Genomic DNA, 23813 nt, shown 5'->3' on the forward strand with positions numbered 1-23813 from the left:
CCAACCCCAGCAGCGGCCCCAGCACACCCTGGGGCCCAGGCTCAATGCCATGAGTTTATGGGTTCAAGTTCAGTTCAGGGAGCAACTGGCAGCAGAAACCAGGCCATACTCACTCATGGGATGTTCCGGCTTGGCCTGGCAAAGCTCCTTGCCAAAACTGAGGAGGCAAAAGGCATGGAATCAGCATGGCCCCAGGTGCACCCGGGGCCCTGTGGCGTGGGGGTGGGGGTGGGAACGGGCAGGGCCTCCACTGGGAGGAGAGACTGGAGCCAGAGCCCGAACCTAGCTAGTGAATGCTGACAGGCCACAGCAGCACCCCCAGAGTGTTTCAGGGGGCTCTCAGGCCCTGTGGATGAGGGGCTCCATGGGAAAAGCACCCAGCACAGAGCAACCCCCCACAGAGTCACAGTGCAGACCCCTAAGGCTCAGAAAAGTCCCACTGCCAAGAACCCACTTAATGCCAAGGGTCCCAAACTTGCCCACAGAACCACTGTGTCCTATCTGTTTAACATGCAGATGGACTAGTGCTCTCTGGGACACACTTTGAAAAATGCTGTGGCCTGGCACTGCCCCTTCCCCACATGCCTAGAGCGGTGCTGCAGGTGCCTTGAAGACTCATTTAGTCCCTGGAGCCAAGAAAGCCCCTGTGAGGAGACAGCTCTGAAAAGGGGCCTTTCTGGATCATTCTGAGAGTGTGGCCAACATGGTCGTGGCTGGGAAATTTAAAATCTGACCAGGGGTTTGTTTTTGGGCACCAGCTCTCCACCTGGCAGGAGAGCAGGAATGAGGCTGTGTGGCACGAGCTGCCTAGGTACCTGCTGGTCTCAGGCTTCAGCTCAGCCCCCTTGGCTTCAGCTTCCTCATCTGTAAATTAGGCCAACTTGGCAGAGCTACCAGTTGGTCAGCTCCTGGAAGCTCCCCCTTCCCGTTTGTGACAAGTCTGGGGAGTCACTGCCGAGGACCCCAAGGAAGCCGTCCCAACACCAGCCAAGCTGGGACGTGTGTGGCTCTTGGGTCCTTGTTCCCTCCTTCCCTGACTGCCCTGGCCAACAGGACTCAGGTGAGAGAAATCTGGGCTGGCCAATGCTTCTGGCTCTTCTGAACAGGGAGGAGGGAGGAGGAGAGAGCTGGCCTGGCCTCTGCTCTCGGCAGCCCACTTACCCCTGAGACTGCTGGGCGGCCGGGGCCCCGGGTGAGGGCCATGCTACTGTGGAAGGCTGTGGCGGAGATGATCTGTGCAGACGACATGGCAGCCATGCTCTGCAGGGCCTTGTCCTTGGCTGCCTGGTCCTGGGGGAGACATTGCAAGGGAGGACCTCAGCAGGGTCACTAGTCAGGCTGAGGCCAGGCGGGTCTGGCCCTGGGGTCGGGGAAGCTGTCTCACTGCCAGTGGCCAGAGCTGGGGGACCAGGCGTTAAGTCTCTGCCGTGCTATTAACTTGTTTTGCAACTGAGAAAGTCAGCTGGTTTCTCTGGTCAGTTTTCTCATCTGTCAAAGGGGGATGATACTTGCCCTGCTTCTTTCATCAGAGCTTACAGAGACGTTATCTGTCATTTTATTAATTACAGGGCCATGTTGAGAACAAGGGTCTTCTATGCCTTGCTCACCTCTCTACCACGGGTGCCTAGCTCAGCACCTGTCTTGTGAAAACGATGCATGAATATCTGCTGGATCCCTCCTCGAGTGCACAGGAAGCATCATCCCTGGCCACACGGGCTGTCGGGAGGCAAGAGACCATCTCCTGTGGCCCCACCTGCCTCAGTCCTGCCCTAAGGATCTCCCTGGGCACTGCAGGCACCTGGGACTCACCCTTCTTTCACATGCCAGAATGTAAACACCCACTGTCTGCCCTCCAAAGGTTCCAAGACCCCAGAGGATGGGTTCACCCTGAATAGGCCCGGAACAAATAAGCACACAGGGAAAGCCACTTGGATGGCACGGGTAACAATAGTAATCGTTTGTTATATTTGTATAAGCCAGTGGTTTCCATCCTGAGTGCCCGAATTCCAAAGGTCTTCAAAACCAATGACACAACATTCCCTATCTCAAGAAGCTTAATGGAAATTGTGTCTTTTTTTTTTTCTTTTCAGAGACAGGGTCTCACTCTGTCGCACAGGCTAGAGTACTGCACAATCATGGCTCACTACAGCCTCAAACTCCTGGGCTCAAATGATCCACCCATCTCAGCCTCCTGAGTAGCTGGGACCACAGGCATGTGTTACTGTACCCAGCAGGGATTATCCAAAATAAGACCACACACACACACAGCCTGGAACAGCAAGTATTATTATTCACTGTCTGCAGCTTTATCAGGGCTAAATGACTCAACTGAGTCAACTCAGGAGCTCTGATTAGAAATTTGCTATCTGGCCGGAAGTGGCTGATGCCCGTAATCCCAGCACCTGGAGAGGCTGAGGTTGGTAGATCGCTTGAGCCCAGGAGTTCTAGGCCAGCCTGGGCAACTTAGCGAAACCCTGTCTCTACAAAAAATACAAAAAGTAGCCAGGTGTGGTGGTGTGTGCCTGTAGGCCAAGCTACCCAAGGAGCTGAGGTGGGAGGATTGCTTCAACCTGGGAAGCAGGGGCTGCAGTGAGCTGAGACTGCACCACTGCGCTCCAGCCTGGGCAACGGAGCAAGAATCTGTCTAAATAAATAAATAAATAAATAAATATCTTTATGATTATTTTTCTTTTTCAGGCAGCATCTCATTAGCCCGGGCTGGCCTCAAACGCCTGGCTTCAAGTGATCCTCCCACCTCGATCTCCCAGTGCTGGGATTATAGGCATGAGCCACTGCACCCAGCCATGAATTTTTTTTTAATGACAAAGATAAAGCCATTATTGAATAACTAATAATAATTAACTTGGTAGACCTGGATCTCCCTTAAGTGATAGAAAGGTTGAGAACCTTCCAACTACTTGGGAGGCTGAGGCAGGAGGATCGCCTCAGCCCAGGAGGTCGAGGCTGCAGTGAGCTGTGACAGCGCTACTGCACTCCAGCCTGGGCGACAGAGCGGGAGTCTCTAAAAAACAAACTAAAAACAGAAACCGGGAAGCCACGGTGAGCCCTGCAGCTCGCGAGCTCTTCTGAGGGATGCCTCCCTGCAGTCCACACCACAGCTCCATGAGGTGGGCAGCACCGCAGCCCGGAGGCTCAGTGCTCCCCCGCCATCCTGGTGCCGTGCAGGTGTGGAGCCAGAACACAGCAGGCCCTTCCACTCGTCCTCTCAAGGTGACCATTTCACCCATGTGGCACCAGGCAGCCCACGGAAGGTTTTCAAGAACACAACCTCACTGAGTCCTGTGAGACTGGCAGGACTAGTAGGATCTTTAAGATGAAGAAACTGAGGCTCCGAGAATTTGGGTGACTAGGGTGCTGAGAGTGGTGATGGTGACCAGGTGAGCTTGGACCAGACTGGCACACGGGGGGCCATGCAAACGAAGGGGTCGGGGGAGACGCACCATAGAGGGTGGTGGGGAGTGGGGAACTGTTCTGAGTAGTGGGTCATTGTTAATGTGGACAAAGCAGTGAAATAGATGAGGTTTGTCCCTGACCCTTCCTAGCCCCCTCCCCACTGTCCTTTTGGGGACAAACTTGGGCTTTGCTCTCAGAGGTTGTCTCTAACAAGAGGGAGCTAACTAGTAAGTCTAAGGGTATGTCTCCTCCCAGGACACTTGGAATTTTCAGGAGGAAAGTGCCCAGGCCAGCCCCCGACCTCTCCCCACAGGAGGGCATGAGAGACTTGGCAGGCGCACCCCTGTGAGCCCGCAGACCTTGGCACTTAACAACCGCATCACGAGGCCGGGGCTGCATCTGCTCAGTGCCTGCCTTCCTGGATACTCGATCTAAACAAACGGCTGGGGCTCAGGAAACCATGGCCTGGGCAGGGTGGGGCAGGGGTCAGAGGAAGTGGGAAGGACCTGATGGGGAGTGACAGCAGTGGCCGGGCAATGGAGCCAGGGAGCCACTAACTGGGGCCGGGAGGGGAACTTGGATGTCACCTTGCTCGCCTGTCACTTTACAGATGAGGAAACTGGAGCTCCAGGAGGTCCCAGTGACTCTGCCCAAGCACCCATGGCCACGGGGCAGAGCCAGGCCTAGGACCCAGCCTCTCACTCAGGAGTTTCTACTGGATCACTGTCCAACCCAGAGCTTAATCACTTCGGGTTCTAGATCCTTTGAGAATATGACGAAATCCTCACAGCAATCTCTCCAAGGAAACTCACATATACATGAAAATTTGCATATTTTAAGGAGTTTATGGCTCCCCTTGGTGTCTGTCCAGCCATCCACTGAAGGCTGTCCTTGGGCCCCAGGTCAGAACCTGTGGACAAGCACAAGTACAATTCCCTGAAGCAAATGTGGGCCACACAGCTGGCCCCCAAGGGATTGCCCTAAACCCAGCAGTGGGAAGTCTGTTCACCGTGGTCACGTGCAGGGTCCCGGTGAGTCAGAGGCAGACCAAAGAGGGGAAACAGGGAGCAGGGCTGGGCTCCTTGGCTGTGGGAGCTGAGGCTGAGAGGCAGGGAGCAACAGCTGAGGGCTGGTCAGCTGTCCCAGGGAAAAAGGAGTGAGGTGCCAGGCCACAGCTGTGGGGCTCGGGGAACAGCTGGGCTGATGGCAGGAGGAATGGAACTGAGTGGGCAGTGGGGTGTGGCTTCCTAGGAGGCAGAAAGGTCTGTGGTTCCCACCCACTCGTTCCGAGATTCCAGTGTCAGGATCATGAACTGCCAGGGCCAGATGGAACTTTCAAGGTCATCTAATTCAGTGGCTTTTCTTTAATATAAAAAATATTTTTAGAGATGGGGTCTCACGATGTTGCCCAGGCTGACGTGGCCAGTCACAGGTGCAATCACAGCTAACTGCAGCCTCCAACTCCTGGCCTCAACCTCCAAGTAGCTGGGATTACAGGCGTGCATGCCCAGCTAGCCCAGTGGCTTTCTTTTGAGATGGAGTCTCACTCTGTTGCCCAGGCTGGAGTGCAGTGGCACTATCTTGGCTCACTGCAACCTCCACTTCCTAGATTCAAGCGATTCTCCTGCCTCAGCCTCCCGAGTCCCGAGTAGCTGGGATTACAGCTGTGCGTCACCACACCTGGCTACTTTTTATATTTTTAGTAGAGACAGGGTTTCACCATGTTGGCCAGGCTGGTCTCGAACTCCTGATCTCAAGTGATCCGCCCACCTCAGCCTCCCAAAGTGCTTACAGGCGTGAGCCACCGCCCCTAGCCTCCCAGTAGCTTGTAAACTGGGTTCTGAGGTCCCCTAGAGTTCAAGTTCCACAGGGTGGGAAAGGATTCGCGGGAGGAGAGGAGCCCTGCCCACCTAGCTTTGACCACAACGGCTCCTCTGATAACACATCAGGGTGATATTTTGTTGGGGGAAAATAAGAAAACGGGCTACATTGCTTTAAAAAAAAAATGTTTGCAGGCCAGGCCCAGTGGCTCATGCCTATAATTTCAGCACTTTGAGAGGCCAAGGCAGGAAGATCTCTTGAGCCCAGGGGTTTATGACTCGCTCAGGCAAAATAGGGAGACCTCGTCTCTATAAAAATATAGAAAAAAATGGCCGTGCAGTGGCACTTGCCTGGGGTCCCAGATACTCAGGAGGCTGAGGTGGGAGTATGATTGGAGCTTATGAGGTCGAGGCTGCAGTGAGCTATGATTGCGTCACTGCACTCAGCGTGGGTGACAGAGACAGATCCTGTCTCTAAAAAGAAATAAATAAAAATGTTTATAAATGGTCTAGACTTAATGCCTCAAATGTCAGATCTTCCCACCAACTGGCTGTGCAGGCTCTGTTGTCATCACCTCCCTGATGGAGAGCTCCCTCCCTCCTAGTGTTCACCCAAAGGCCCCTGGTTCCAGGGTCCCAGAGGCCTGACTCCTGTGGGGAGCAGGGCTACCCCGAGGGGAATGCCAGCAACATCAGGCCCCCCAGAGCCATCACCTATCAGCAGAGGCCCTGCAAGACGGGGCTGACCCAGGGAAGGGAAGGAACCCCCGGTCCCACATGGCAGGAAGCAGGTTCCCCAGCTCCCACAATACCGTAAACGCCACCCTCACCCCCACAGCAGGCGCCCCCACCATCCCCCTGCCACTCCGCATGCTCTGGTCGAGGGCACTAAGAGGCCCTCAAGAAATGAGGGCTGGCGGGTGATCTGGCTGTTCTAAGCCATGTGAGCCCCTCTAAGCAGGAGCCAGCAAGGGGGGATCCCAAGAGAAGCCTGGCCTGTAGCTCCCAGGGTGTGGGGAGCCAGGCGTCCACACACTTGGCCCTCTTGTGTGGATGGGATAGAGGTTACAGGCCCAACCGGGCTTTCCTCAAAAGAGAGAAGCACACTGACTCGCACACCAGCAGCCACGCCCTGACCCCAAAGGGAAGACATGCTGCTGGAGAAAGCTACCATTCCTGACCCCTCCAGCCGCCCCACTGCAGTTTCCTTACCTTTAGCTTGGCCTGGATCTCGCGAGCTTTGCGACGAGCCAGCACCTGGATGTGGCTGGAGACCTGTGGCAGGGAGAGAGGGCTCCTGTCTCTACCTCCCAACAACCTGTGTTCCCCAGCCTGGCTTCCTGACTCTCGCCCTCCACAGCCCTCAACCCACATCTGTAAACCAAATGAATGAATGAATGAAAGGGTCAGCTGGTGGGCCCTCAGTCCTGCCTTGCCCAGCTAATCCAGAAGCTGGCGATATTTCAAAAGTGCAGTGCCGGCAGGGAGCAGTGGTTCACACCTGTAATCCCAACACTTTGGGAGGCCAAGGCAGGTGGATCACTTGAGGTCAGGAGTTCGAGACCAGCCTCGCCAACATAGTGAAACTCCATTTTTGCTAAAAATACAAAATTAGCTGGGTGTGGTGGCTCATTCCTGTAATCCCAGCTACTCAGAAGGCTGAGGTAGAAGAATTGCTTGAACCCAGGAAGCGGAGGTTGCAGTGAGTTGAGATTACGCCACTGCACTCCAGCCTGGGCAACAGAGCAGGACTCTGTCTCAACAACAACAAAAAGAAAAGTGGTGCTAACGTTTTACTGTCTGTCCTAGCATCCTGGAGAAGGATGAGAGGGGGCTGTTGACTCTCCAGAGAGGCGAGGGGCTTCCTCCTAAGTGATGGCAGCAGGGACGCCAAGAAAACTGGACCACCCGGCCAGGTGTGGTGGCTCACGCCTATAATCCCACCACTTTGGGAGGCCAAGGCGGGTAGATTACATGAGGTCAGGAATTCAAGACCAGCCTCGCCAACGTGGTGAAACCCCATCTCTACTAAAAATACAAAAAATTAGCTGGGTGTTGTGGCGGGTGAGTACAACCCCAGCTACTCGGGAGGCTGAGGCAGGAGAATCGCTTGAACCCAGGAGGCGGAGGTTGTGGTGAGCCAAGATCGCGTCATTGCACTCCAGTCCGGGCGACATGAGTGAAACCCCGTCTCAGAAAAAAAAAAAAAAAAGAAAACTGGACCACCCGTGACACGCCCAACAGGGATAACTCATCCAGAGCTGCCGCCCCTCGAAAGCCTGCGTCTGGTCCTGGGAGGGCCTGGCCCACCTTGGGGGCAGGCTGGTGCTGGGGTACCACCCCTGGGACCCCTACCCATCTCTTGAGGCCCACCTGCTTCCTGGTGCGGGTCTTCCCTGTCCGGAGCTTGATGTAGCGGGCAATCAGCTCATTCCGACCTGCAGAGACACCAGCAGCCTCTCAGCGGGGAGAAGGACAAAGGGCCAGAAGCAGCGAGGGGGTAATTATAGGTAATTATACCTATTTGCCAGAGAATTGCACCAGATCACCCACAGCAGATCTAGGACTAACTGCCCAGGTGTGACTCTTGGCTCAGGTGCTTGAATGGCCTGAGGCCTGGCCCAGCGAGGATGCTTAGTTCATGGAACCTCTCATCAGGCAGGACGGCCCCGTAACAGTGCTGCTTCCTCTGCAGCCTGTAGTGAGCAGCAGTAGGGAGGCCTTGGCCCCCATCGGCTGAGACCCTCACCCCAAACATCACAGAGGACTCAGCCTCTGCAAAGAGCCACTGCCCAGCACCCCACAACTACCTTCACCCTCTGCCACAAGGTTCCAGGGCTCTGCTGCTAGAAAGGCCATCTCAGCTCTGGCCGAGAGGCTAGTAATGGGGCAGGACAGGAGCCACACCAAGGGGTCTACCTTCTGCGGAGGAGCCCTGCCCTCACTCTCTGCCCATCCTAAGCGGATTTGTGGGGTGAGGATTCTGTGGGTTCCCTCCCTGGATCACAGGGATCTCACAGCAGCGAGAGGAAGACAAGGCCTCACTGTGGGGACTGAAACCCAAGAACAAGGTTAACAGGGCCCATGGCCACCAACACGCACAGCCTGAAGAACTTCCAGAGCCTCCCTTGACCCCCGGCACCGTTCCTCACCCAGCGCTGGCCACCTCCTCTCCTCTCCCCACACTTTCTCCTGGGCCTTCTTCACACTTGGGAGGCTCCAGGGAGGTGCCCGGCCCTTGGCCTTGCCCTGTGTGACTGCCACCATGCCCTCCGCCTCTGTCAACAAGTAGCAGCGTCCAGACTTCTTGTCTTGTCTGCAGGCAGCAGCGGGCATGGGGGGGGTGCAACTGCTGGAGACACTTAGTGTCCCCGGAGAGGAGGCCTGGGCCCATTTGCTCATAAAGAAAAGCCGGTCAGTGCACATGTGCAGCCCCATGGCTGACTCAGACCCCCTCAACAAGGTAGGCTGAGCACTCCTCACGGGCCCAGCCCCTGAGGGACTGCTGCTGTGCCTGAAGCAGCCTGGAAAACCCCAAAGAGCGTCCATGGCTTCCAGTACTGACAAAGATGATGGAAAGGGGTTCCTTATTTCAAAGCGTCACCTAGTTCAGGAGCGGCATGTGCCCACACAATGGAATCCATGGGTGCTACGGACAGGGACGTGTTCAGAGGACTGGGGGCCAGTTCGGGCTGGGTGGTCAGGCAAGCCCTTGGTGGCCCTTCACCCCTGGGTAGTGTTAGACCATACAGAGAAGCACTGGATGAAGAGAGGCAGAGCAAGAGGGTTTGAGTGGGGGGATCAGAGGGAGCAGCTGCCAGCCCGCCCTGTCCTGCAGAACCTGGATGGCTTGCGGCTGTCTGTGGGAGGCAGCTGCTGATGCCCGGGGAGGTGAGGGGAGTGGGCTGCCTGCCACCTGGGTTGTAACCAGAGTGCACGGCCAAGGCCAAGCTGACCCCCCCAGCTGACCTTTCCCCAATGCCAAGGCCAAATTAAGAGGCTACTCTCCAGAGGTACTATCTGCCAGAAAAGGTTTGCTGGCCTGGGACCACTGCCTCGTCTGTGTCAGAGGAAGGAGGGCGGGGAGAATCGGAGTCTCGGGACACTGTCTGTGGGCTGATCTGCACATAAAACCCTGAGTCCACAAGATGTCTCCTCTCAAAGCTTTCTAGGGAAAGACTTTGGTGGTCCAGCGAATGGTTGACAGTTCTACCCTAGGTCTAACTAAAGCCACCCATGCAGCATCTCAGGTCTAAGTTATTACTGGTGGGTGAACGAACTAGGGCCACAGACCTGGGAGCTGGCGAGCCAGGCTAGAGCCTGGCAGCTCCACAAATGAGCTTTGGCAGCATGGTACGTCTCTTCCCTTTAAGGACCTTCACTCAGCCTTCTCTTCTTAAATCTAGTTCCTTTAAGGTTTTTCCTGCAGATTTTTCCAAATTTCTACAAATGTAGGAAACAGACGTCAGCGTTGGCTGAGTGAGAACCTCTGTGGCTCAGTTTCCTTTTCGGTAAAATGAACATGCTCCAGGCCCAAGTAAGTGACCCAGCTCAGAGACTAGTCTGCGGGCAAGGAAAAGCATGAGGGAGGAAGAGAGGTTCCCAAGAGCTGTGAAGTGGGTGATGGTGTGGCCGGAGGGATGGGGATGGCAGACCATCTGGGATACAGTTCTTGGTTGCTCCTCCGGCCCGTCCCTTGCACACAGGTTATCGTGTGCTCGTCAGTCATCCATGTCTGTCTTTCCTTGTTAGACTCTCAACAGCTCAGAGGAAGAGACTAGGCCTCCGTTCAAGTCTGCATCTCCAGTGGCTCTACCTCCAAAACTTATCCAGAATTCCTTCAGCCACTGTGCACCACTGTACCCTCCAGGGTCCAAGCTCCCATCATCTCCGGCTTGGATTAGAATCATCACCTTCCACCTGTACTCCCTGCTCCCAGTCTATGCTCAACACAGCAGCCGCAGCGACCCTATCGAAATTCAAAAGCCCTCCAATGGCTTCCATCTGCCCCAGATTAACAGTGTCCAAGTCCTTACAATGGCCTGGAAACCCCTGCAGGATCTGGCCACCCCAGTTCAGTCACCTCTCTGATCTAGTCCACCCGCTCCATCCTAAACTTCTTGCTGTCCTGGAATGCACCAGGCCCACACCTGCCCCACTAAGGTCCTTGTGCTTCCTGTTTCTCCTCCAGGGAACACTCTGCCCCAGAGTCCCACACCACCTGCACCCCTTGGATGCCACTCTCTCTTCCCTGACCACCCCACTGAGGGCTGAAATTATACCCCTACCTGCCCACCCTGGCACCCACCACCTTTACTTTTCTCCATAGCACCTTCTAGCATAATACATAATCTAACTTATTTGAGTACTGTCTGTGCCCTCACCCCCATCGGAACCACAGTCCATGCGAATAGGGGTTTTTGGTCTATTTATTCACTTGTTTATACTCACCACCTAGAAAACTGCCTGCACATTGTAGGCGCTCAATAAATACTTGCTGCCTGAATGACGAGGGAGTGAATGCTAAGATGCTGGTCAGATGTCCCATAACTGTTTTAGTTACGGGACATCCTTCTAAGACAAAGGAGTCAGGTAAATACACGCAAATAACCTTTTACTTCTGATTAGTCCAACGTAACTTTTAAAGCGCTGTCCTATCCTGGTCTCATTGAACTTTTCTGTACATGAGCAAACCCAGACTTTTGTGAAGACTAAGACGTTTAGCAGTTGGGAAGCTCTCTTTGGGAAAAAGAATTTTAAAAACACAAAATTAGTTAAAAACTTTTGGGGGCAACGGACATATTTATTATCTTGATGGTGGTGTTGGCTTCACAGGTGCATACATCTGTCAAAATGTATCAACTTGACCACTTTAAGCATGTACAGTTTGTTGTATGTCAGTTACACTTCAATGAAACAAAAATTAAGTTTAGGGACTTGGAAGGGGGCCATGTAAATGCTGGGTCCTAACACGTAAACCTCATTAACTTCGCAGTAAATCCACCTCCTCCCTGCAATGGGCAGGTAATTATACCTATTTGCCAGAGAATTGCACCAGATCACCCACAGCAGATCTAGGACTAACTGCCCAGGTGTGACTCTTGGCTCAGGTGCTTGAATATGGCCCGAGGCCTGGCCCAGCGAGGATGCTTAGTTAATGGAACCTTCTCTCATCAGGCAGGACCGCCCCGTAACAGTGCTGCTTCCTCTGCAGCCTGTGGTGAGCAGCAGTAGGGAGGCCTTGGCCCCCATCGGCTGAGACCCTCACCCAAAACATCACAGAGGACTCAGCCTCTGCAAAGAGCCACTGCCCACCACCCCACAACTACCTTCACCCTCTGCCACAAGGTTCCAGGGCTGTGCTGCTAGAAAGGCCATCTCAGCTCTAGCCGAGAGGCTAGTAATGGGGCGGGACAGGAGCCACACCAAGGGGTCTAAGGCAGGCTCAGCCGTCTTCTTTTTTGTTTTGTTTTGTTTGTTTTGAGATGGAGTCTCGCTGTTGCCCAGGCTGGAGTGTAGTTGGTGAGATCTCGGCTCACTGCAACCTCCACCTCCTGGGTTCCAGTTATTCTCCCACCTCAGCCTCCCAAGTAGCTGAGATTACAGGTGCACACCACCACGCCTGGCTAATTTTTGTATTTAGTAGAGACAGGGTTTTACCATGTTGGCCAGGCTGGTCTCAAACCCCTGACCTCAAGTAATCTGCCCATCTCAGCCTCCAAAAGTGCTGAGATTACAGGCATCAGCCACCACACCTGGCCCATCTTTGTATTTTTTTTCTTATTTATTTTTATTTTCATTTTTCATTTTTTTGAGACAGAGTTTCGCTCTGTTGCCTAGGTTGGAGTGCAATGGCACGATCTTGGCTCACTACAACCTCCACTTCCCGGATTCAAGTGATTCTCCTGCCTCAGCCTCCCAAGTAGCTGGGATTACAGGCAACGCCCAGCTAATTTTATAGTTTTAGTAGAGACGGGTTTCTCCACGTTGGTCAGGCTGGTCTCGAACTCCCAACCTCAGGTGATCTGCCCACCTCAGCCTCCCAAAGTGCTGGGATTACAGCACGCCTGGCTTTTCTTTCTTTTTTAAACTGTGCATACTGGTTGACTAGCCCTTATCTAAAATGCTTCGAACCAGAAGTGTTCCAGATTTGGGTTTTTTTCAAATTTGGGGGCTATCTGCTCTATATGCTGGCCAGCTGAGCATCCCTAATCCTAAAATCCGAAATCCAAAATGGTCCAACGAGCATCTCCTTCGAGGGTCACATCTCAAAAAGTTTCCAACTTTGGAGTATTTCAGATTTTGGATTTTCAGATTTGGGATGCTCAACCTGTATATATGGGGTACAAAGTGATGTTATGATATATGCATATAATATGGAATGATTGAATCAAACAAATTAACATATCCATCATTTCAAATACTTACCATTTTTCATGATGAGAACATGAAATTTACTTCCTTAGCACTTTTGAAAAATGCAATACGTTATTATTCGCTGTAGTCACCACGCTGGGCAATAGGTCTCCAAAAACATTCCTCCTTGACTAGGTGTCATGACTTATACCTATAATCCCAGCACTTTGGGAGGCTAAGGCAGGAAGATTGCCCAAGCCCAGGAATTCAAGATCAGCCTGGGCAACATAGTGAGACCCCACTCCATCTCTACAAAAAAACAAAAATAAGTCTGGGTGCGGTGGCTCACGCCTGTAATCCCAGCACTTTGGATGGGCGAGGCGGGTGGATCACGAGGTCAGGAGATTGAGACCATCCTGGCTAACACAGTGAAACCCCGTCTCTACTAAAAATACAAAAAAATTAGCCGGGCGTGGTGGCGGGCGCCTGTAGTACCAGCTACTCAGGAGGCTGAGGCAGGAGAATGGCGTGAACCCGGGAGGCAGAGCTTGCAGTGAGCCGAGACTGTGCCACCGCACTCCAGCCTGGGCGATAGAGTGAGACTCTGTCTCAAAAAAAATAAATAAACAAAATAAATAAAAATAATAGAAATAAAAATAAAAAATTAGCCAGGCATGGTGGCACATGCCTGTAGTCCCAGCTACTCAGGAAGCTGAGGCAGGAGGGTCATTTGAGTCCAGGAGATTGAGGCTGCAGTGAGCTGTGATCACACCACTGCACTTCTGCCAGGGAGAGAGAGTAAGACCTTGTCTAAAACAAACAAACAAAACAGAAAAACAAAAACTAAAAAACAAAAACATTTCCCCATGTAACTGTATTCTTTGACCAATATCTCCCCATCATGCGTGCTCCGGCCTCCAGTAACCACCATTCTCTCTGCTACTGTGAGCTCCACTGTTTCAGATTCCACCTCTAAGTGTGCCCTCTCGGCGTTTGTCCTTCTGTGTCTGGTATATTTCACTTGGCATACTGTCCTCCAGGCTTGTATTTGTTAAAGTTGTAGGCCGGGCGCGGTGGCTCACGCTTGTAATCCCAGCACTTTGGGAGGCCGAGGCGGGCGGATCACGAGGTCAGGAGATCAAGACCACGGTGAAACCCCGTCTCTACTAAAAATACAAAAAAAATTAGCCAGGCGTGGTGGCGGGCGCCTGTAGTCCCAGCTACTTGGAGAGGCTGAGGCAGGAGAATGGCGTGAACCTGGGAGGCGGAGCTTGCAGTGAGTCGAGATCGCGCCACTGCACTCCAGCCTGGGCGACAGAGCAAGACTCCATCTCAAAAAAAATAAATAAATAAATAAAAAATAAAGTTGTGCTTCTCCCTTGGCTGTCTGTGGAGCTTCCTCCTCCTCTCCCTTGCTGGCTCATCTCAGACCCTCCAGCCTCGTTGTGCTGGTCAGGGGTGATGCCGCCAGTTGAGAACCGCCTGTGGGGGAGTGAAGTGTGGGGTGTCTGTGGGTGTGTGAGCCACAGGGAACCAAGCAGCTTCCTTCCTGCCACCAGGGGTGCTCTAGAGGTCAATGCAGCCATTTCACTGCCTCCAGGCCAGCTGGCATCTAATCCAGGCTTTACACACAGAGGGAGCTGCTGTGGCCTGTCACTCCTGTGAAAAGGTTAATGACAATGAACACTTGCTGCACACCTCATCAGTACAAGTATCTGTGCAGATACGGATATGTATCCTGTGACAGCTTTATCTGCATTCACCCTTTCGATCCTCACAACAGCTCCGTGAGGGTGGTACTGTCATGCACGCTACAGACAGGGAAACAGCAAGGTTGAGAAACTTCCTCAGGGTCGCAGGCAAGCATGTGGCTGCGATTCGGGTCCATGTAGTCTGGTGCCAGTGCCCATCTGTGGCTACTGCATGGTACCACTCCGAATGAACAGGGAATTGGAGGTCACTTCTCTCAGAAGCAGGGCTGGACCACGTGACTCTAGAGGTCCTAATTAGCCTGATGAAGATGAAATGGAAGCCCAGAGAGGGGAAATGACTTATTCACAGTCTCATGGCTTGCTAGTGTCCCAGGCACCACGAGAAGGTATGTTTTCTAAGGCTGTCCCCAGTGCTTTGAGAGTATTACATGCTGGCTGTTTCCCCCCAGGATATACTCCCCCAACAGGGCTGAGCTTCCTCTGCAAGGGACGATGCTGCTCCTTCTCTTTGGATCAATCCCCCAATTCCTAAGTCTCTGCACGAGGTAAGGTCCTGGAGGGAGATCCAACTATTTGGACCTGAAGTCCTGCCCACCACTCATGGACAGTGGTACCCAGAGCTGGTGGGAGCCAACGTATCCTGGATCATGTAGACACTAGGAGGCTCCCAGAGTCAGGGGCAAGAGCGGAAGGGAGTAGGGAGCGTGGGCCTACAGGTAGAGCGTGGGAACCACAGTGAAGGCCGGCACAGAAGGGCCATGGCAGTGAGAAACTTGTAAAGCACCCAGCTGAGGTGGTGGCGGTGGGAGGGGCTTGTCCTTGTCCCAGCTCTGCCCCTAGCTGCATAACCGCAGGCCTTCTCCCTCTGGTGGCTGAGAACACAGGCTGGGGAAGGAGGAGGCCAGTCAGGCAGCTGCGCATTGCAATGTGGCAGGTGGCCTCGGCCAACCCCAGGGCAGGTCTGGGTGGGGATGGGAAGGACACCCCTGCCAGACTGTGGGCCCATCTGTCAGAGCACATGTGTCCAACAGCCCCCAGCTCACACCCACAGCCCCACCCCACCAGCGGCAAAGGCTGCCCATGGAGAAACAGGAGCCTTGGCCTAAAGGCTGAGGGTGGAGCATTCCCGATGCAGCATCCACGAGGAATCTCCGCTTTCTCCTAGCCCCACACCCAGCCTCACACACACCCTGCCGGCCACCTCCGTCACATAGCACCATTAAAATCGTTACCCCAGCTGCAAAATCCTGCCTGGGCCAGGTCATTTCTGTATCTCACTTCCTCTGCGCTGAGTCCCCTCTCTCCATGGCAGCCCATCCCCTAGACCATAAACTATTAAATGGCATGGAGTAAGTAACGCACACACCACTCAGCAGAGGGCCAGCAAAGTCAGCGATTATGGTTAATATCGTTAACGAAGCCCTGTTATAATGAATGCTATTAGCTTTCAAACTTGAAAAGGACTGAGGAGCTGAGGGCACAAGCCTCCCCACCCAAGAGTGGGTGGAAGTGTGCGTGGACATCTTTGGTTCACTGGAGGCCTCTGGTGGAGTGAGCAAGTGCCACACTGCACCCCTGTAGGTTGGGGCTCAGGGAGAGGAGGCTGGGCCCACCCTCGCTGCCCCACCATAATCCCCAATGGCCTGGAAGCGGGGGCCGGGATGTGTGTGGGGTGGGGGGGTGCAGCTATCCAGGGATCAACTGAAGCCATAAACACCTGGGGCTGGAGGAGGAGGCTATTTGTGGAGAAGGAACTTCTGACTGAAGCCTGAGAAGGCAGCAACTGGGCCTGACATTTGAGCTGTTCCTACCATTGTCCCTGGAGGGCTCTGAGGCTTCTGGTGAAATCAGCCAGGCTTCAAGGCCACAGCTCCAGGAAGCCCCAAGAAGCTTGCACTACTCCCCACCCAAGAGGGCATGCCCATTCCTACCTCAGCGTCCGTCCTACCCATGCTCCCCCACCACACTGTGAGTTCCTTGAGGGCAGGTACATGTTCCCTTCACCCCTGTGCTGTGCATTTGGCACCTACTGTGTGCTCTCATCCCTACTACAACACTAGAAGGCAATGTCTTAGTCCAATAACCTCATGAAAAGAGGCTCCACAACACTAACCATTAGGGAAATGCAAATCAAAAACCACAAGATAGCACTTCACACCCACTAGGATGGCTATGATCCAAAAAATGGAAAATAACAAGTGTTGATGAGGATGTGCGAAATCAGAACCTTTGTTCATTGCTGGCGAGAATGTAAAATGATGCAGCTGCTGTGGAAAATAGTTTGGTGGTTCCTCAAAAACTTAAACATAAAATTACCATATGAGCTAGCAATTATAATCCCACAAGAACTGAAAGCAGGGACTCAAGATACCTGTACACCAATGTTCATTGCAGTATTAGTTATAGCAGTCAAAAGGTAGAAGCAATACGAATGACTATCCACAGGTGAACAGATAAGCAAGATGCAATCTATCCATACAATGGAATATTACTCAGCCTTAAAAAAGAGGGAAATTCTGACACACGCTACAACATGGATGAACCTTAAGGACATTATACCGACTGAAATAAGCCAGACATAAAAGGGGAAATATGTATGATTACATTTTTTTTTTTTTTTGAGATGGAGTCTCACTCTGTCATCCAGGATGGAGTGCAGTGGCATGATCTCAGCTCACTGCAACCTCCACCTCTCAGGTTCAAGCAACTCTCGTGCCTCAGCCTCCCGAGTAACTGGGATTACAGGTAGCACCACACCCAGCTAATTTTGTAATTTTGTATTTTTAGCAGAGACAGGGTTTCACCGTGTTGGCCAGGCTGGTCTCCAACTCCTGACCTCTTGATCCACCCGCCTCGGCCTCCCAAAGTGCTGAGATTACAGGTGTGAGCCACCGCGGCTGGCTTGATTCCACCTTTATGAAATGCCTAGAATAGGCAAATCATAGAGACAGAAAATAGAACAGGTTACCAGCGGCTATAGGGTCAGAGGGGAATGGGGAACTATTGTTTAATGGGTACAGAATTTCTATTTGAGATGATGGAAAAGTTCTGGAAATGGATGGTGATGATGGTTGCACAAAAAGGTGAATGTACTTAATGCCACTGACCTGCACACATAAAAATGGCTTAAATGGTTAATTTTATGTAATATATATTTTTCTCACAATAAAATAAATGCAACCAAAACACCCCCCACAAAGACAGTAGTATCATGACCCCCACTTTACAAAAGGAAAGTGAAGCCCAAGGAGGTTAAATAACGTGCCCAAGGTCACGCCAGCTCTCAGGGACAGAGTAGAGTTGAACACTCCTGTCATCAGGCCTGCAGGCACCTGAAGTCAGGGTTGTAGGCCGTAGGGAGGAGCATGGGAGCAGCTGGAAACCCACAGGGCAACAAAGCAAAGAGGAGCAGAGAATCCTGCAAATGAGGCCATGGTGAAGAAGTGGGGGCAGGAGTCCAGGTGAGACTCCCTGACCTCTGTCCCGTCACCTTTTGAAAAGACCCTCAACGTGCTCCATCTAGTCCCAAACTCAGCGTCTGGCGAATCAACAGTGCTTCACCCAGACCCTCCACCAGGGTCCCCCAAACCCACCATGCGAAGTCTCACCTCTAGGCTGATGCTCACAATCTCTCCGCCCCCTTGCCTGGAGCACTGCTATGGTTTGAATATTTGTCCCCTCCAAAATTCATGTTGAAATTTAATCCCCCCTGTGGCAGTATTGACAGGTGGGGCCTTTAAGGAGTGATATGGCCCTGAGGGCGCTGCCTTCATGATGGATTAATCCACTCAGGGATTAATGGGCTAACGGGTTAGCACGGGAGTGGGACTGGGGGCTATCTCAGAGGAAGAAGAGGCCTGAACAAGCACACTCGGTCCCCTCGCCACGGGATGCCTGCACCACCTCGGGACTCTGCAGAGTCCCCTCCAGCACGAAGGCCCTCACAGATGCAGACCCTCAACCTTGGACTTCCCAGCCTCTGTAGCTGTAAGGAATAAACTCCTTCTTTATAAATTACCCAGTTTCAGGTATTCTGTTATAAACAACAGAAAACACAACAAGACAAGCAGCCACCCTCAGCTCTGCTTCCTTCAGGAAAACTCCCAAGATAAATCTGGTTAACATCGGCTGTGGCCAACCCCGGTGTCTGCCTGGGTGGCTAACTGTCCAGAGAAGTTTCTCCTGCCCCTCTCATTAGACTGTGAAGTCGCGGAGAGCAGAGACCACACGGCCTCAGCCCGGCCTGCCCAGTGGGGGCGGGCACTTAATGAGAACTGACGGGCGGCTAATAGGATGGCCCACCTGGGACACAGGAGGGGAGACGCAGAGAGAGAGGCAGGGAAAGAAGAGGCAGGAAGACTCGGGAAAGTCAAGAGCAACCTCAGGAAGGTGAGAAGCGTAGGAGGCAGAAAGGGGTGAATGCAAAGGAAACCCCAGAGCCAGCCACAGCCCTCCAGAGGGCAGGAGGCGGAACGTGAGCCCACCCGGCCAGCACTGAGTGTGAGGAGTGGGGAAGGCGGGGAGCAGGCAGAAGGGGGCGAGAATCTGTTCGAATCCCACCACGTGCACGCTAGGCTAGGCCGACTGTGAGCCTGGCCAAAGGAGGTCAGAATGGCCAGCGTTGGCTGTGCCAGGGGGAGGGTCACACAGTGACAGGGCAGAAATGAAAGTGGCTGTGAGCCGGAGAAGGCAAGTACCCTGGGGTCGGGAGCCGGCCCAGGAGAGTAAGAGGTGCTCAAGGGGAGGGCCGGAGCCAACAAGCGTGGGAGACTCAGCTCAGAAATAGCAGGTGTTAATCTGTCGTGCTGCTTTGCATGTCATCTGCATGTCTGTCTGGCCTTGGTCAGTGTGTCCTATGCTGGATGTGCCGTGGCCAGAGCTCGGAGCAGGCCTAACCCCTGTCCTCAAACAGCTAAGGCCAGGTCCCCAGGTTGGGAATCATCCTCTTAGCCCCACCCCGTACCCCACAGGCCGGCCCACTTGGAAAGGAGCTGGTGGCCTTTGGATGCAGGGAAGTGAGGGGGAAGAAAAGACCAGAGCTCTGGGGATGCTGGAAGCAGCTGGGGGCTCAGAATGGGGCTGGGGTACACAGAGGATGGGAAGCGCAGATCCCCCAAGGGAAGATGAGAAGACAGGAGGGGAGCAGCCACGGTGAGCTGAGGTCTGAGTCAGCTTCAGCTCGGCCTCCCGTTGCGCCTCCCAGAGGGCCCTCCCACACACTGGGGGTGAGCTCAGAGCTATCTATAGCTCCCAGCCGGGCTGGTCAGCTCTGCCTGCTCAGAGCCCTCCATCAGTCCCCACGCAGTCCTGCCTTGGCTCGGCCCCCGGGACTGGTAAGAAGAGACGGGGTGAGCGGGTGTCTGGATCCCAGCAGAACCTATTCTCATGCAGGACAGGTGCTGTGGGGGCTGGGTGGTTGTCAGAGCCTGCAGTACAGCCTCCAGGGCCCTGCCCAGGGCCTGACCCACCTGGAGCCAGGGCCAGGCAGTGGAGGAGCAAGGCCATTCAGTCAACAGAGAAACGCCAAGCTCGGAGGCAGGAGAACTGGGTTAAAGTCCCTCTCTCCACTTCCAACTTGAGAGACTGGGAAAAACTCTTGGCTTCCCTGAATTTCCACTTCTGCGTCTGCAAGCAGAGGTGCCATTCCTCCCTCCTTGAAGGGACCCTTGAAAGGACCAAAAGATCACGGATGCCCAGGATGCTGGGAGCGCTGGTGTGTTATGAAGCGCAGTGAAGCAGCGCCTCTGCCCCTCCTCACTCTTCCTCCAGGCCCTCCCGAGCATCCCCACCCCATGCCCCTCCCTGGGTCTCAGCACAGGGGAGGAGCAGCATCCGAGATGCCAACATGGCCAGGACAGTTTGCCAAACCGTTTTCAGTCTGCTTCCCTGAGTCAGTGGCTTCCCTCCTGCCAAAGAGAATTCCAACCCAAGGCCTGCCAGAGATCCACAGCCTGGCGCTTCCCCAGGCTTGGTCACAGTCTCTTAACCCCAGTATCTTTATACGTGAAGCAGGGACAGAAACATCTACCTATAACAACTAAATAAAACTAAACATCCACCCAAATGTCCGTCGGCAGATGAACGGATAAACAGAATGTAGTCTTTACGATGGAATATTACTCAGCCTTAAAAAAGGAAGGAAAGTCTGACCCAGGTTACAATACAGATAAACGTTGAGGACCTTGTGTTAAGTGAAATTAGCCAGTCACAAAAGGGCAAATGTTGTATGATTCCACTTATATGAGGTAACTAAAGGAGTCAGACCCATAAAGACAGAAAGCAGAAGAGTGGCTGCCAGGGCTGGAGGGTGGGGAGGATGGCAAGAATGGGGAATTATTGTTTAAAAGGTAAAGAATTTCAGTTTGAAATGAAATATTTCTGGCGATGGGTGGTAGTAATGGCTGTACATCAACGTGAATATATTTAATGCCATCAAATTATAAACTGAGTAACTATAAAGATTAAAATGAAAAATGTTACATATATTTTAACATACACACACACACCCCCACACCCTCCCACACACACACACCTGCAAGAAGCAAGTCCTCAAAGCCCTTGGTCCCCAGGGGTGCTCAATTCCACAGATGTCTGTTGATTTAGCGCATTCTGGCATCTCTACGGGGCCCTCCCAGACACCCATAGCGCCCTCCGCCCTTGCCCCTTGCTGGATGCCTCATGCACACTTACGTTTCCCGGCCTATATCTGCCTCTAAAGCACACAGACCTGCCCTGTGAAGGGTCCAGAGCACACACCACGGCTCCCCAGCCAAGCTGCTTGCCCTTCCCTGCACTCCCCCTGCCCTTTCTCATTTCACACCTAAGATACAATCTATACCCATCCCCTCCTCCACCAAAGCAGAGGAAAGAGCCTGGGGGTCCCAGAGGCTGCGTCCCTCCTGGCTAAATGGGAACCACCTCTGCAAAGCACCCAATACCACACCAGGCACCCCCAGGTGCTCCACACACAGCTGTCTCCCCCGTGACGCTTCCCCAAGTGCTAAAAGTAAGAAGCAAAACTTCACAAGCAGAAGTGGAAGGGACTTCACAGGATGCAGAGGAAGAAAATCCCAGGATGGCCGGGTCTGCTGGGACCCTGAGTCTGCGGTGGCTCACGCCTGTAATCCCAGCACTTTGGGAGGCCGAGGCAGGTGGATCACCTAAGGTCAGGAGTTTGAAACCAGCCTGGCCAACATGGTGAAACCCCGTCTCTACTAAAAATACAAACATTAGCCAGGCGTGGTGGCAGGCGCCTGTAATCCCAGCTACTCGGGAGGCTGAGGCAGGAGAATTGCCTGAACCTGGGAGGCGGAGGTTGCAGTGAGACGAGATCATGCCATTGCACTCCAGCCTGGGCAACAGAGTGAGACTCTGCCTCCCAAAAAAAAAACAAGAAAATCCCTGAATGACAGCTGTGCAACAGGCCTGTGGGGCATCTGGCACAGAATAAAGCAGGAGGGCGGAGGCCTCCAGGAGGCTTTTAGGAAAAAAAAATCGTAGATCACCTGGTATACTGGACCATATTAAGAGAATTTTAGGCCAGGTGCAGTGCCTCCCTCCTGTAATCCTACCACTCTGGAAAGCCCAGGCAGGACTGCTTGAGCCCAGGAGTTCAAGATCAGCCTGGGCAACACAGCATGACCCCGTCTCCACAAAAAATGAAAAAAGTAGCCAGGCATAGTGATGCTTGCCTGTAATCCTAACTACTCGGGAGGCCGAGGTGGCAGGATCGCTTCAGCCCAGGAGGTTGAGCCTGTAGGAAGGCAGTGAGCTTGACTATGCCACTGCACTCCAGCCTGGATGACACAGCAAGACCTTGCCTCTTTTTTTTTTTTTTTTTTTTTAGTAGAGGCAGGGTTTCACCGTGTTAGCCAGGATGGTCTCTTAAAACAAATTAAAAAAAAGAGTGAGAATTTTACTCTTTTCTGAACAGTTTAAAGATAAACTAATGATAGATGTAGAAACAAGTGACCAAATGAAAAACATCAAGAACATTATCTCCAGAAAAACCAAAAAGCTGTATGAGAAAAGAAACAGAAAACTATATGGAACAGCTGTGACCAATATTTACTCTGTAAAAATTCTAAAGTCTCAAATATAAATTTAATCAAAAAATGTAGGAAGGCTGGGCAGGTGGCGATGCCTGTAATCCCACCACTTTGGGAGGCCGAGGCAAGAGGATGGCTTCAGCCCAGGAGTTCAAGTCCAGCCTACACAAGGCAGTGAGACATCAGCTCTATAAAAAATTTATTTTTTGGCCGGACGTGGTGGCTCACACCTGTAATCCCAGCACTTTGGGAGGCTGAGGTGGGTGGATCACCTAGGTCAGGAGTTCGAGACCAGCCTGATCAACACGGTGATAACCCCATTTCTACTAAAAATACAAAAAAATTAGCCAGGCCTGGTGGCAGGCGCCTGTAATCCCAGCTACTTGGGAGGCTGAGGCAGGAGAATTGCTTGAACCCTGGAGGCGGAGATTGCAGTGAGCTGAGATGGACTCCTGGGCGCGACAAAGCGAGACTCTATCTCAAAAAAAAAAAAATTAGTTTTTTATTTTTTACTTTTCTTTAGAGACAGAGTCTCACTCTGTCACCCAGGCTGGAGTCCAGTGGCGCAATCTCGGCTCACTGAAACCTCCGCTTCCTGGGTTCAAGTGATTCTCCTGCCTCAGCTTCCCAAGTAGCTGGGACTACAGGCATGCGCCACGACGCCCGGCTAATTTTTGTATTTTTAGTAGAGACGGGGTTTCACCATGTTGGCCAGGCTGGTCTCGAACTCCTGACCTCAGGTGATCCACCCGCCTCGGCCTCCCAAAGTGCTGGGATTACAGGCGTGAGTCACTGCGCCTGGACTTCATAAAAAATTTTAAAATTAGCCAGCCATGATCGTATGCACCTGTAGTCCCAGCTACTCAGGAGGCTGAGGTAAGAGGACTGCTTGAGCCCAGGAGGTTGAGGTTGCAGTGAGCTGTAATTGTGCCATTGCACCCCAGCCTGGGTGGAGACTATGTCTCCAAAAAAAACAAACTATGGGAAGAAGCACGAAAGCTGCTAGGTGGGGAGTAAAACACAGGATTTGAGGGATAAAAGAGATCTCAGTCCTAAATTTCCATAGTAAGTCAACAGAGAATGTCTAGAATTGCAAGACCAAAAAATAAAAGTGCCAAAGACAGCCAGTCCCTCCCCTCTAATTGCTATCCCCTTTTCTACAGCTATAGATGGCTATGGCAGCGCATTGCTGGATTTTCCAGTGCTTCTCGCTCCTAAGTACGGTCACCTGGATGGGTTCTGGCCAGTAAATATTTCAGGGGTTAGTTTCCCAGTGTCTTCCTTAAATGTATCCAGGTCACTCTTCTTCATCCCATTCTCCTGTCTGCTAGCTGCAATGTAACTCCTGGAGCTGAAGCAGCTGCTTGGGCCTTAAGGGAACATTCACAATGGAAGGCATGCTCAAGAACCACAAGACAGAAGCATCCTGGGTCCATGAGAGCTTCATGGAGCAGAGCTGCCAC

At 52.8% G+C, this 23813-nt stretch overlaps 1 protein-coding gene across 2 annotated transcripts in view; it reads right to left on the reverse strand.

Moving 5' to 3' along the window:
* The window catches only part of TEAD4 (TEA domain transcription factor 4), an 89253-nt gene that overhangs the window by 28519 nt on the left and 36921 nt on the right, over nt 1–23813 (reverse strand). Inside the window, exons 3-6 of one of the 2 annotated variants that reach the window (XM_063639915.1) lie at nt 7608–7672; nt 6447–6509; nt 1162–1290; nt 114–157 (exon numbers count right to left, since the gene is read on the reverse strand). In XM_063639915.1, the coding sequence (XP_063495985.1) occupies nt 114–157; nt 1162–1290; nt 6447–6509; nt 7608–7672 (301 nt within the window). The remainder of the gene's footprint in view (nt 1–113; nt 158–1161; nt 1291–6446; nt 6510–7607; nt 7673–23813) is intronic. The other variant, XM_063639916.1, reaches the window with a different exon arrangement.

The sequence above is a fragment of the Symphalangus syndactylus genome, chromosome 5 (genome assembly GCF_028878055.3).
Source record: "Symphalangus syndactylus isolate Jambi chromosome 5, NHGRI_mSymSyn1-v2.1_pri, whole genome shotgun sequence".
Lineage (NCBI taxonomy): Eukaryota > Metazoa > Chordata > Mammalia > Primates > Hylobatidae > Symphalangus > Symphalangus syndactylus.